The 15,625-nt window shown below is 37.0% G+C and overlaps 1 protein-coding gene across 1 annotated transcript; it reads right to left on the minus strand.

Annotated features, from left to right (window-relative positions):
* Positions 1-547: 547 nt before the first annotated feature.
* LOC140233101 (uncharacterized) lies at positions 548-8,790 on the minus strand. The gene is made up of 8 exons (XM_072313216.1): positions 8,608-8,790; positions 8,073-8,199; positions 6,542-6,614; positions 5,629-5,896; positions 4,867-4,968; positions 4,158-4,198; positions 1,986-2,124; positions 548-1,140 (listed from the first exon to the last, which is right to left on the minus strand). The coding sequence occupies exons 1-8, from the start codon at positions 8,782-8,784 to the stop codon at positions 1,030-1,032; spliced, it is 1,038 nt and encodes a 345-aa protein (XP_072169317.1). The 5' UTR covers positions 8,785-8,790; the 3' UTR covers positions 548-1,029.
* Positions 8,791-15,625: the final 6,835 nt, after the last annotated feature.

Genomic DNA, 15,625 nt, shown 5'->3' on the forward strand with positions numbered 1-15,625 from the left:
CAAAGGATTAAATGATAATTTCAAATAGCCAATGATAATAATTGGCTACAGTCACATGAATTTGTGTGTGTACACTGAACAAGCGTTCATCAGTGGTTTGCGGCAAAGTGATAACTGAGTGTCTTTGAATAGAAGGAAGAATGAACAGATATTTTGGAAGACAAAGTCATCTTTGTCAACGCATAATGTTCTTTGGTTCATTTGTGTGAAGTTAATGTGGAAGCTGTAACAATGGTAAAGTGCCGACAGAACATGACAAGATGGCACAAGTTTTACAGTACATGTACATGACTGGTGGTTTGATCCAGCAGTACTTGCCTTCCATGGCTCACATGTACTACATGTATATGAAAAACCAAAAAGGCAACATTTGCCAAATTTGACATCTCTCTGAGAGGAACTGATTAATAAATCCAGTCGCTCATTTAGGTATCATAAAAAAGGTCTAAATTTACAATTAGTACACCTAAAAAAACAGGATGTAAATTTAAAGTGAGGACAGTGTCTTTAGCTGTGAAAAAAAAAAAAAAAAAAAAAACTTTTCCAGTTTGATAAATAGTGCATAAGTACATGGCATACTTTCTCTTTGGTTATACCCCAACACCATCAACATTGTAAACTTGACAGATACAATGTAGCCTTTAGGTCACAGAACACATTGAGATAATGCTCTTACTCGATAACGTTCTTACACAGCTCAAATCTGTAACATGATTCTCTTTTCACAACGCTGGATAGTTCAGCTGAAAACTCAGTGCGATGATCCACGTTGTATGCACAATGTAGAGAATCTACTCTTTTGTCTCTTTCCAAAAGCCTTCAAATTGTTCTCAATCTCCATCAATCTATGAGAGGAGAGGTTTGGATCCACAAACCCTTTCTGGAGGTAGAAGACTGCACGAGTCCTGGCTGTGATTGCTGCACAAGATGCTTTATACAGAACCCCTCCTGATTATATCATCACCTGTCATTTTAAGCGCTCCAGGTTGAAATGGATGGTTCTGTATTTTTCTTTGCAAGCCAGATTGTTCATGGAAATGCTACGCCGTAGAAGCCATGTCCCGGCGTGTTGAAACACTTGTAGGAACAGAGGAGGGCTCTGATTGGAATCCTGCCGGGCGAGTTGCTCAGCTTCAGGTCCTGGAAATAAAATGTGAAGCACAGATGACAAAGAGAACTTGATCGTGGAAAACAAAAGTGAACAGCAGTATTGTGGTGTGAAAAATGTCACAAGGAAAATTCTGTGCAATGTTAATACTGTACAACGTTTCTGTATCTTACTTTCGTATACTCTCGCCCACATATCGATCATAATGCAAAACTTATGGAAGTCCTAAAGGATGATTTTACAGAGGTGGCAACTGATGTAGCTAACTGATGCCACAAAGAAATATAGAAAACAAGATACACCAGTTTTCATGTCATCAAATATGTTCAAATTGTAAGTGGCATTCTTTGTCAAGTCATATTTCTTGTAGGTTTGTGTATTTAACATGCTTCATAGTTGTAACACTTTTTTGAAAAGATATCTTTCTTTGATAGCTCTCATCAAGATAAATCAGAAACTATACTATAAATTACATGTCCTCAAAGGTGAAGGATGAATTCCTTGCTGCAAGTTCAACACACACACACACACACACACACACACACACACACAAATAAAGAAAAATGTGGGGCATAGTGTTGTTCTTGTTAACAAGCAGATATTTCTTCCTTAATGATATTGTGGTCACACTACCTCAAATGACTACATGGTATGCACTGTTCAGTTTTAAAGTCAGACTGATATTTGTACTTGTCCAATTCTATATAGATTGTTAACAGTTTCATACAGATTTTACTTTCAGAATGTCCCCTTTGTGCTGTATACCCTTTTTCAGACAGGCCAGCATCACAGACATATGAAACAAACTGATCACATGCACAGACTTTTGGATGAGAATGACCTGTCGATAATGATGAAGTTATTTTTATTTTCTCACCTTGTGACCATCCACGAAGCACACACACTCCAGCCACGTGTTGAGGAATGATTCCCCACAGAGAGCACATTTGCTGGCCTGGGCAAGCATATCACGGACGTTGGGGTAGTGTCTGATGGCTCGCCTTAGGTATGACCACCTTTGATAGGTTTGGGATCACAGAGACTTAGTTTATACAAATACACATGTCTATATTACCAAGCAACTGACATTGATCAAGATGCAGTGATGTTAACATGCATCAGAAGGCTTGAAAAATGTCCCCATCAGAGAAAATGAAATGGATTAGAAATTGAAGTATTATTAGTTGGTACGGGTGGTGTGAATTTTCCAACATTCACATCATGATACCTGCAAAGCATTAGCTTGCATGTCATTACACAATTTGTGGGTTTTTCATACCTTTTTTTCTATTCTGTGTGCTGAATGAAAGCTCTTAAAATACATAATTTTCAAATAGTCAGATGAGTAAAAGTGAAACCTAAAAAATTACTGCTGTATGTTCATACATTTGTTAGTTCATGTGGAGCCTTATGAAATAATGACACTCTCCAGCAGTCACTACTGGTCAGTTTTATACCCTTCAACTCTCAAAGGGACTGTTTAAGCAAATACAATGTACTGCATGGATGGATGGACGCTACTGTACATGACAAATCAGAGCTGTGAGCCTGATAATGACACTTGCCTTAATAGCTGATCGTCATTATTTTTATGTTGACTTGATTTGCATGCAAATGAAACAATGATTCATACAGTAGTAACGCCTGAACTTTTTCTGTGTGGTTGAAAAATGAGATTCCTTAGATCTCTTGATTTTCAACACTCTTTTCAAGAATATGCATAACATATGCATAATTAACCCAATTCGTGGCTATAGTGCATGACTACAACCAGAACAGTGAGTCACATGGCGCAAGTCAGCCAATCACACGTCATTATTTGATACATATTATAGTTGCTTCTTTTTATGTCGTGTAGATTTAACAAGATATGTAATACCATATGTTAGTCAAGCACACTGTGTTGAAGGTGCAAAAAAGGCAAATGGCAAGAAGAAAGTGACATAGGGTGAGGTGATGTTTCATTAGTATGTCTGTCCATGAGAGAATATAAAATACTGTAAAACAGGTTTTGACAGAAATGCTATACTGTTCCATGCATTTTACTTAACAGAGGAGGTTACAGTAGATCATATATGTTTGCAGACTGGTAACCAGAATGTCTAGTATTAGTGCCAATTGGCATGCAACTCCAGTGATTTTTCTACTATTTTTAAGGAGTGACTTGCACTTCTTACTATTATCTATTCTATCAAATATGTTTTGCATAGTACTTACAGAAGTAGAAAAGGGAACCTCATTCAAGGACCCTTTTGTATCTCTACTATTACAGGCATGGTGGAATATCACTGATATGGAAAAACTTTGTGTGGTTAATTTCTGGAGAAAGTTGATGAAATAACTTTGTATCTGCTACGGACAGACCATGAAGATTATGTTCCACAGATTTATGTTAAAAACCTGTCTAATCCACTGCAAAGTCCAGTCCAACAAGGCCACACTTCTACTGCTAACTGTCACGCCAAACACTTACGCTGGATTTTCTTCATAAAATAATTGACCGCCGACCTTCACCAATCTACGCCTTTAGTTTTCAGCATGCAAAGGCAACAGGAGGTGTCAAGCAACATGGGAAGTTGTTGATTAGCTCAAAGTGTTACATATCCATTATTTTGAAAGAACTCTGCTATAAGTTAAAGTATGATCATGTTCAATGCATTTTGAAATTAATAAATTATTCCATCATTACAGTAAATTAAGGGTTAACTCTTAACTCATATATTGCAAGCCATTAGCAATTGAAGACAGTGTTATATATACTTAAAAGATGCATTACTTTTTTCATTGTCTCAAAATGTAGAATTGTTAAATTTGTTTTGCACTAGAGAACCATTGCTGTTATTGACAATACCATAAACCACTGATAACTCTGCCATGCTCAGCATAATAAACATTTCTCACAACTGGCAAACATGATGCTATATGAAAGAATGAATGTAATTGGATGTCAAACTTTGTAATTGCTATGCATTCTGATACATGCATAAATTTTCCTTGAAATAACATGCTCTCAATAACTTCCACATACATGCATATATCTGATACATACCTGTCTTTAAGCTGTTTCATGATATACCTGGCAGTGATTTCCTGTGGGAAGGAAAAGAACATTGTGAATCATGTCAAACTTTTAAGCTAATATACATCCTACATACTAAATAGTTCAGACAGGTGATTATGCACAATCTGGAAGTCTTTGAAACCGGATCTGTGAAAGTAATCATACAAAAACATACAAAATAAGAATACCAAACAAAGAGTGTATCGATTACAATTGCTCGTGCATTAAGCTCGATTACTTTTAGTATACTAGTACTTCACTCACTGGAGCTGTTGTACAAATCTCATCACCTCTGAAATCAGCACTTCAGAGGAAGAAGGGAGAAAGACTGTGTGGCATTAAAAGGAGAAAGTGGTGTCATTAAAGGGATACCTTATGCTACAGATCACAACTTTTGCAACACCACTTGTTTAATTCCATAACAGAATTCTCTACTATTCTTGTTACTACTACATTGGTAATCATTGTCACTGTTTTCAATAAATCAAAATGGTAACAATCACTCTTTGTTGATTATGATTACTAACATCAAAATGATGCTAATCATCACCATCATAATCATCATCATCATCGTCATCATCGTGATCGTCATTACCGGTATTGTAATAACCATCATTGTTGTAAAATCACTATAATCTTTTAACACTACAAAGAAAACAGTGTAATTCATCCCAATAATTGCAGCATTGATATTCACCTTGAGTGTGAGTACTTCATCTTCTTGAATGGATTGCACAGGGATTTTGTCCAGAAGGGGGTTTTCCTCACAATAGAGTTCCTTCAGAGGCAGCTTGTGCAGCTACACAAAGGAGAAACAGAACAATGTGGTGACTTACTGACATATTATCAGTTTATTGTACACACTCATATATGGCAATCTTACCTCCCTTTACTCAGGCAACATAAGTGTATGCATTTGAGGAGACTGATATACAAGATCTGCTGCTCAAAGATAGGATTTTGATAAACAAGAAAAGATGTTAATGGGGCATGATTCAACAATATTTAAGATGTCATTTCTACCAGCAGCAAGTAAGATTTCATACATTATATATGTGGTTGCTAAAAAACAATTTGAGTGAGAGCAATAAAAAGAAAAGCATTATTTCCTAACACAGTTCATACCGCATGTTTACAGTGCAAGAATTCTGTTTATCCAATGTAGACATGCTTACATCAATTATCAATTCCTTTTAGAATGTGACTACACTATTCATTACAACACTGTCCAGTTCATTACCCTATACTTCATACATCAATACATTTTTACATTCCGGACATAACCGTAACATTTAAAGTTTGAATGTCTCTAAATGGGGTGGAATTACCACGTATAACTGTGCATATTATGTTCTAACTTCTACCTTTCTATTCAGACATGTATCAAAAAGAGATACAGTATATATCTCAATATCCACAGGTAGTTTGATTAGCCATATAGTTCTAGATTGATTCCTACCTCTGTGGGGAATATCCTGAGTTCGTTGGCTGCGACGTCGATGACCTCCAGATTCATGAGCTTGCCCATCCCCTCCGGCAGCTCCTTGATACGGTTCTTCTGCACATGGAATTTCCGGAGCTTGACCAGGAAGCCGAGCTCCATGGGGAGGGAGGTCAGCTGATTGTTTGCGGCGTGGAGCTCCATCATGTGACTGAGAGCACAGATCTCTCCTGGCAGGCTAGTCAGCTGGTTACCGTCTACACTCAGGAATTCCAGGTTGATGAATCTATGTGTACAAGAATGCAGCTTTTTAGAAAACAATTTCATTTCATTCCATGTCATTTCATTTCATTTCATTTTTTCCTGTTACACATGGTTGATGAGACTTGGAAACAGGCATTATTTATATTCCTACAGTCATAGTTTGTGGAAATAATTAAATGAAATGACAAAATGAAAATGAATAGTTTTGATGTCCCAACTAATTTATGAAATTTAGAAGACGTTAGAATATCACTCCAAAAATGATGCCTGATTTTTAAAAAAAGAGAGAAAAGAACAGCTTTATCAGAAAATGTACACTGTAGATCTATTCTCTCAAATCAGCTCACATTTGAATACTGTATATCAGGCAAATTTCACAAAAGACAACAGTCAGCAGTTGTGCAAAACAAAGCCATCACATCAGATTCTCTATCCTTCCCTTCTTTCAAGTGCCTTTGAGAAGAGTTGCAGGTAGCCTCAATATCAATAAATAAACAATAAATTTCTCCCAACATTGAAACAAGAAAACCCTCTCACCATGACAGTATTCACTGGAATCGTTTACACACTTTTTTTTTAAATTTAAGCAGCAATTTCAAGACACTATTTATCTGATACAAGTACGGTAGGTTACAATACATTCCCGTGACTGATACTAAGTACTCACTTGTTCATGAATGTAGGTAAGGACTTTAACTTATTGTTGTTCAGGTTTAAGAGCTTCAGATGTCTTAAATTTCCTGCAGAATAAAATTATGCAGAGAAACAAAACTTGGTCAATGAAATGGATCTTTATTCCAGTAGAACTTCATGTCCACAAACACACTCTGCACTAAAAAAGTATGGTTCTGTATATCATCAAACCATACTTGACACAAGTGTACAATGTACCAAATGAGGAAATGAAGAGTTTGTTCGCAAAAACCGATAAGTCCATATTTGCCAAATGGAGATATTTGCGATTAAAGGTCAAGAAAAATAAAGTGAATAATAAGAAAATTTTTGCTTCTTTTGACCATAACTTCAAAAATATACCTCTATATGTAGTGATCAATATATCATTTAAAAGGTATTATTTTGTACTTTATGACAGAGACCGTACTTCAAAATCTTCAAAAAATGGACTTATCGGTTTTTGCAAACAAACTCTTCAAATATTATCCACTTGAATCCTTGATTTCATCCAAACTGTATGCAAGCATTACTGATACTGTAAAAGTGGAAATTTTCGCACATTTCGTGCAAACCAGAAACTAGCACGAAAATAAAAACACGCGAATATTTTTGCTTGCCATACATTCCTGTGCGTGATGTCTTGATTCCACAGAATTAAAAACATGTGAAACTCTTCTTACCCTGCCAAGCACGAAAATATCCACTTTTACAGTAAATGTGAAAGTTCAATCTATTTGAATTCTCAAATACTGATATTTGCAAAAAATTATTTCCTTACTTCATTGGTGCTAAATGATGTAATCATAGTTCAAATAGAATAAAGGATCACTTTTCTATAATCTTTATTTGGAATTTCTTTGAAGGGTATTATACAAAGAAGACAACAATTACAAAAATGCATTCTACTCATGATGTTACTCAAGAAAAAGGGATTATACATACATTCAAATATTTGAAGCAACACAGATACACAAATTGATTTGAATGTCATGAAACTGAATGAGATGTGTGCAAGTTGAAAGGGGATAGACAATGTCCATATAGTGTGGGCACTCTGTTTTTGTTTTTTGTTTTCATTGATGGTATTTATTTCCATTCAAATAATGTAAGAACAGTAATCTAAACTGGCAATTATGGAGAAAAAAACAATTTGCATAATTGGAATACAAATAAAAAAATGTCAACTTCCTGTGCACTATCATTTCCTTTTCTTTTTCACATAGTAGAAGTGAACTTAAATGTTGATGATAAAAACCAATGAGCATCTTTAAATATTATTCTCATTTGTGTATTTTATAATGATTGAAATGAAAATGAATTGAAAATAAGAATATGAAGTAAAATAGAATGGAATCATATTATCTACAGTGAGGTACAGACCGAACTAGCCCAATTCTCCCCTCCCCCAGCAGCTTTCCACACACACAAACACACATACACACATACACACAAAGAAAAAAAAATGAAGTGGTCATCCCTAACACTGTTAGAAAGTTTTTGATCAGAACATTTGTACAACTCACCAAATGATTTGGAATCAATGCTCTGAAGGTTGTTGTTGAACAGATGCAGTACCTCGAGGGCATGAAGGGAACCAATCTCATCTGGGAATTCATCAATGGAATTATTTCCCAGATTTAGCATTACCAGCTGTTGAAAAGAAAGGAAAGAGAAGAAGAGAAAAGAAGAACAGGAAAGTTACACAAACCCAGGCAGTAGGCCTACAGAAAAATAACATAGACATCTACGATCTAGGGAGTTCTATGTTATTAAGGTAAGCAGCTAACCGTTAGGCCTATTTGTTTATAACCTTCTAAGTTCTTGAATTGGACTCCTAATTATGTATTTTCTTTTAGAGTTGAATCTACGGAACTTACATTGATCCAAATTCTACAAGACTTTAAACTCTAGAAACTCTGAGTGTGGATATCTTGAAAAGGAAATTTCAGTAGGCCTAGGACATAGACTGTCTACTCCATTCAGAAAAAGTGGGCACTCCAGAAAATTCTGTACACACAGCACATATTTGAATTAGTGGGACTACAAGTGTAACCTTACCGTGGTTAGAGAAGCAAATTCTTTGGGTAATTTGCTTATTTTGTTGTTTTTCAGTTGCAAATTTTGGAGGCGCCGAAGGTTTCCAATCGCTTTAGGTACGTTGCTTAAATTTTTGCTGGCTAAATTCAGTGTTTGCGGTTGTCCTTTCAGAGCTCTTAAAACAAGAGTATCAGCCATTTTGACGCTTTTTGGTTGCTAGCGGTAGGCACTTAAGAGGCGAGAATGCTCTGCGGGAAGTAGTTTCACCAAAGGTCACAGACATTAATTATTCATGAGCTGGCGCGGAGACTGCCGAAGCCTTATTGAATATGTATGAGGTGGGAGATTCCCTTTCCCCTGCGTTGTAAACGTACACCACCGAGTGAACGTCATGTAAACACATATCGCTTTCACAGTTGCAGCAGTGTGTGTGTGTGTGTGTGTGTGTGTGTGTGTGTGTGTGTCCGTCTGTCTGTCACTCACTCGAGGAATGTCCATCGACGACTCACCCTTGTTGACATCCCACAGACTCTGTACAAACATGGTTTGACGATGAGTTTGATCGTCATTGTGGTAAGGGGTGTCAAGATTTCTTCAAATAAATACTTTTAGTAACGTTAGGGCCTAACGTTAGTTGTTATTCTTTTTTTTTTGGGGGGGGGGGGTGGGTAAAATGGGCTAGATCAGAAAACACAGAAAAGTACACTCAATGAAATCAGTCATTCTTGGAAGTTCTAATTGATTCGAAGTTCATCTCAATCAACCGTTAAAAATGACAAAAAGTGCACTTCTAATGCCTATGCGAATATTACGTAAAACGAGGCGACAGTAGAGTGTGGTGAGGCGACAGTAGAGTGCGGTTTGATCATATTGGTGAATTTACCGATGAACTTGAATTTTTAGCATTAATTATTTTTAGTAGAGTGACAAACAAAACCCTGGAGCCGAAACTCATGTCTTTTGATGTGATTCGACCGCTAAAAATGACAACATCTTAGTATTACGTGCTCTTCTAATGCCTATGCGTTATACACATAAAACGAGGCGACAGTAGAGTGTGGTGAGGCGACAGTAGAGTGCGGTCTGGTCATATTGGTCAATTTACCGATGAAATTTAATTTTTAACATTCATTATTTTTAGTAGAGAGACAAACAAGGCACCTGGAGCCGAAACTCATGTCTTTTGATGTGTTTCGACCGTTAAAAATGACAACATCTTAGTATTAAGTGCTCTCCTAATGCCTATGCGTTATACACATAAAACGAGGCGACAGTAGAGTGTGGTGAGGCGACAGTAGAGTGCGGTTCGGTCATATTGGTGAATTTACCGATGAACTTGAATTTTTAGCATTAATCATATTTAGTAGAGTGACAAACAAGGCACCTGGAGCCGAAAATCATGTCTTTTGATGTGTTTCGACCGTTAAAAATGACATCTTAGTATTAAGTGCTCTCCTAATACCTATGCGTTATACACATAAAACGAGGCGACAGTAGAGTGTGTTGAGGCGACAGTAGAGTGCGGTTCGGTCATATTGGTCAATTTACCGATGAACTTGAATTTTTAGCATTAATCATATTTAGTAGAGTGAAAAACAAGGCACCTGGAGCCGAAAATCATGTCTTTTGATGTGTTTCGACCGTTAAAAATGACAACATCTTAGTATTAAGTGCTCTCCTAATGCCTATGCGTTATACACATAAAACGAGGCGACAGTAGAGTGTGGTGAGGCGACAGTAGAGTGCGGTTCGGTCATATTGGTGAATTTACCGATGAAATTGAATTTTTAACATTCATTATTTTTAGTAGAGTGACAAACAAGGCACCTGGAGCCGAAAATCATGTCTTTTGATGTGTTTCGACCGTTAAAAATGACAACATCTTAGTATTAAGTGCTCTCCTAATGCCTATGCGTTATACACACAAAACGAGGCGACAGTAGAGTGTGGTGAGGCGACAGTAGAGTGCGGTCTGGTCATATTGGTCAATTTACCGATGAAATTCAATTTTTAACATTAATTATTTCTAGTATAGTGACAAACAAAGCCCCTGGAGCCGAAACTCATGTCTTTTGATGTGATTCGACCGTTAAAAATGACAACATCTTAGTATTAAGTGCTCTTCCAATGCCTATGCGTTATACACATAAAACGAGGCGACAGTAGAGTGTGGTGAGGCGACAGTAGAGTGCGGTTCGGTCATATTGGTGAATTTACCGATGAAATTGAATTTTTAACATTTATTATTTTTAGTAGAGTGACAAACAAGGCACCTGGAGCCGAAAATCATGTCTTTTGATGTGTTTCCACCGTTAAAAATGACAACATCTTAGTATTAAATGCTCTCCTAATGCCTATGCGTTATACACACAAAACGAGGCGACAGTAGAGTGTGGTGAGGCGACAGTAGAGTGCGGTTTGGTCATATTGGTGAATTTACCAATGAAATTCAATTTTTAACATTAATTATTTCTAGTATAGTGACAAACAAAGCCCCTGGAGCCGAAACTCAAGTCTTTTGATGTGATTCGATCGTTAAAAATGACAACATCTTCGTATTAAGTGCTCTTCTAATGCCTATGCGTTATACACATAAAACGAGGCGACAGTAGAGTGTGGTGAGGCGACAGTAGAGTGCGGTTTGGTCATATTGGTGAATTTACCGATGAAATTGAATTTTTAACATTCATTATTTTTAGTAGAGTGACAAACAAGGCACCTGGAGCCGAAACTCATGTCTTTTGATGTGCTTCGACCGTTAAAAATGACAACATCTTAGTATTAAGTGCTCTCCTAATGCCTATGCGTTATACACATAAAACGAGGCGACAGTAGAGTGTGGTGAGGCGACAGTAGAGTGCGGTTTGGTCATATTGGTCAATTTACCGATGAACTTGAATTTTTAGCATTAATCATATTTAGTAGAGTGACAAACAAGGCACCTGGAGCCGAAAATCATGTCTTTTGATGTGTTTCCACCGTTAAAAATGACAACATCTTAGTATTAAAGATTTAAGTGTTAAGCGCTTAGAAACTACTGTAATAAGCGCTATATAAATGTACATTATTATTATTATTATTGAAGTGCTCTCCTAATGCCTATGCGTTATACACACAAAACGAGGCGACAGTAGAGTGTGGTGAGGCGACAGTAGAGTGCGGTTTGGTCATATTGGTGAATTTACCAATGAAATTCAATTTTTAACATTAATTATTTCTAGTATAGTGACAAACAAAGCCCCTGGAGCCGAAACTCATGTCTTTTGATGTGATTCGACCGTTAAAAATGACAACATCTTAGTATTAAGTGCTCTTCCAATGCCTATGCGTTATACACATAAAACGAGGCGACAGTAGAGTGTGGTGAGGCGACAGTAGAGTGCGGTTCGGTCATATTGGTGAATTTACCGATGAAATTGAATTTTTAACATTCATTATTTTTAGTAGAGTGACAAACAAGGCACCTGGAGCCGAAAATCATGTCTTTTGATGTGTTTCCACCGTTAAAAATGACAACATCTTAGTATTAAGTGCTCTCCTAATGCCTATGCGTTATACACACAAAACGAGGCGACAGTAGAGTGTGGTGAGGCGACAGTAGAGTGCGGTTTGGTCATATTGGTGAATTTACCAATGAAATTCAATTTTTAACATTAATTATTTCTAGTATAGTGACAAACAAAGCCCCTGGAGCCGAAACTCATGTCTTTTGATGTGATTCGATCGTTAAAAATGACAACATCTTCGTATTAAGTGCTCTTCTAATGCCTATGCGTTATACACATAAAACGAGGCGACAGTAGAGTGTGGTGAGGCGACAGTAGAGTGCGGTTTGGTCATATTGGTGAATTTACCGATGAAATTGAATTTTTAACATTCATTATTTTTAGTAGAGTGACAAACAAGGCACCTGGAGCCGAAACTCATGTCTTTTGATGTGTTTCGACCGTTAAAAATGACAACATCTTAGTATTAAGTGCTCTCCTAATGCCTATGCGTTATACACATAAAACGAGGCGACAGTAGAGTGTGGTGAGGCGACAGTAGAGTGCGGTTTGGTCATATTGGTCAATTTACCGATGAACTTGAATTTTTAGCATTAATCATATTTAGTAGAGTGACAAACAAGGCACCTGGAGCCGAAAATCATGTCTTTTGATGTGTTTCCACCGTTAAAAATGACAACATCTTAGTATTAAGTGCTCTCCTAATGCCTATGCGTTATACACACAAAACGAGGCGACAGTAGAGTGTGGTGAGGCGACAGTAGAGTGCGGTTTGGTCATATTGGTGAATTTACCAATGAAATTCAATTTTTAACATTAATTATTTCTAGTATAGTGACAAACAAAGCCCCTGGAGCCGAAACTCATGTCTTTTGATGTGATTCGATCGTTAAAAATGACAACATCTTCGTATTAAGTGCTCTTCTAATGCCTATGCGTTATACACATAAAACGAGGCGACAGTAGAGTGTGGTGAGGCGACAGTAGAGTGCGGTTCGGTCATATTGGTGAATTTACCGATGAAATTGAATTTTTAACATTCATTATTTTTAGTAGAGTGACAAACAAGGCACCTGGAGCCGAAAATCATGTCTTTTGATGTGTTTCCACCGTTAAAAATGACAACATCTTAGTATTAAGTGCTCTCCTAATGCCTATGCGTTATGCACATAAAACGAGGCGACAGTAGAGTGTGGTGAGGCGACAGTAGAGTGTGGTGAGGCGACAGTAGAGTGCGGTTTGGTCATATTGGTGAATTTACCGATGAACTTGAATTTTTAGCATTAATCATATTTAGTAGAGTGACAAACAAGGCACCTGGAGCCGAAAATCATGTCTTTTGATGTGTTTCGACCGTTAAAAATGACAACATCTTAGTATTACGTGCTCTTCTAATGCCTATGAGTTATACACATAAAACGAGGCGACAGTAGAGTGTGGTGAGGCGACAGTAGAGTGCGGTTCGGTCATATTGGTGAATTTACCGATGAACTTGAATTTTTAGCATTAATTATTTTTAGTAGAGTGACAAACAAAAACCCTGGAGCCGAAACTCATGTCTTTTGATGTGATTCGACCGCTAAAAATGACAACATCTTAGTATTACGTGCTCTTCTAATGCCTATGCGTTATACACATAAAACGAGGCGACAGTAGAGTGTGGTGAGGCGACAGTAGAGTGCGGTTTGGTCATATTGGTGAATTTACCAATGAAATTCAATTCTTAGCATTAATTATTTTTAGTAGAATGACAAACAAAGCCCCTGGAGCCGAAACTCATGTCTTTTGATGTGATTCGACCGTTAAAAATGACAACATCTTATAGTATTACGTGCTCTTCTATACAATGCCAATGCGTTATACACATAAAACGAGGCGACAGTATAGAGTGCGGTGAGGCGACAGTAGAGTGTGGTTTGGTCATCAGGGGCGGATCCAGGGAGGACCACAAACGGCGCACGCCCCCCCCCTTATTTTTTGTTGAAACAAAAGAAATAAAAAGAAAATATGGGGGAGGGGTGCGTGCGCCCCCCTTCATTTTTGTAAACACGCCCCCTCTTTACGAAATTCCTGGATCCGCCTCTGGTCATATTGGTCAATTTACCAATGAACTTGAATTTTTAGCCTTAACTATTTTTTTGGTAGAGTGACAAACAAGGCACCTGGAGCTGTACCGCCATAGGCCCTCCCGTAAAATTCATTGTTTCTCCGTGTCGTTTGTTACACCAGATTTGGTAGTAAAATATTAATATCTGAATGGTGCAAGTGATAAATGCTTCTTTGATGTTACTTTCGTGACATGGTATTTTGTAACCAAAAATTAAAAAGATAATATTTCGTATTAGTAATGACAAGTTTATATCTAATTTAGATGTTAACAGAGATACTCAGATTGTTTTAGTTGTAGGTATATAGACATACAGGTAAAATGTTCGTCATAAATATCATCCTTTGTTGTTGTTGTTGCTGCTGTTTTTAACACCTAGTCTATAGTAAACTAGTAGTCCTCGACTAGGGGCTATTGATAATGGAAGCAGCTCAGCTCCACTTCCATCAAGCTTCCCGATTCCGATTTAGTGCTGTGCCGCCATGACCATTACGGTCGGCTCGGACCACAAAACATTTTTTGTTGGCCGGACGTGCGTTTTTGGTATATAGCCCCGTGCCACCGTTACTGTCAAGCCCTGGTTTATTAACCCATAGAAATGGGGAAAAAAATACAAAGAAAGAAAAGAACGAAGAAAAGCAAGAATACAAAATATGTACAGCATGAGTGATTGCGTCAGAAGAGTATGCATGGAACTACCAGATAATATGCAACGACATTGATTGTGTTTGCGTGATGCAGAAAAGCACCTTATGATACGAAGATGAAAGGAGTTTTTGCTGAATAGCTCATATTATGTCTGTTCAATCATTACTCATGCCGGTTACACTTTACAAACTCAACTGAGGAACGTCCTTAAAACACATGCAGTGTAATGAGAAGTCACAAACATAATCATTTCTTAAAGTCTGTTTTCTCTTTTATTTACCCATTAGTTTTTCACCAAGGGATTAGCATCTGACATTCACTTCGTCTATCATCGTATAGCAATAAGGGTATTGCTTGTCTGAGAAGGAAAGACAGAAATAAAATAGCTATTGTTCGATTGTTCTCGTCCATTTTTTCGTGTGCATGTGATATCAATATGACCAGACTGTACATTTTGTTTATTATCACAGTCACACGAATGGTCTGTCGAGATATGTTAACAAAATTAGGAGTTTGTATCATAATGTGAAAACAGACATGTCAATTTTTATCGAGATATCTCAGACAAAAGCTCATAAAAATTACAATATAGATCTATATACAACATATAAATTATATATAATTATATTTATACAAATGTGGCAACATTGACAATATCTTTGAAAATATTTCGTGTTATGAAACGAGTGCATACTGTTGAATATCATTGAAAAGATCTTATTTTCTTTATTTCATAAAAATGGCCATACTTTACAAACTTTAGACTGATCAGATGCCG

This window comes from Diadema setosum, chromosome 9 (genome assembly GCF_964275005.1).
Source record: "Diadema setosum chromosome 9, eeDiaSeto1, whole genome shotgun sequence".
NCBI lineage: Eukaryota > Metazoa > Echinodermata > Echinoidea > Diadematoida > Diadematidae > Diadema > Diadema setosum.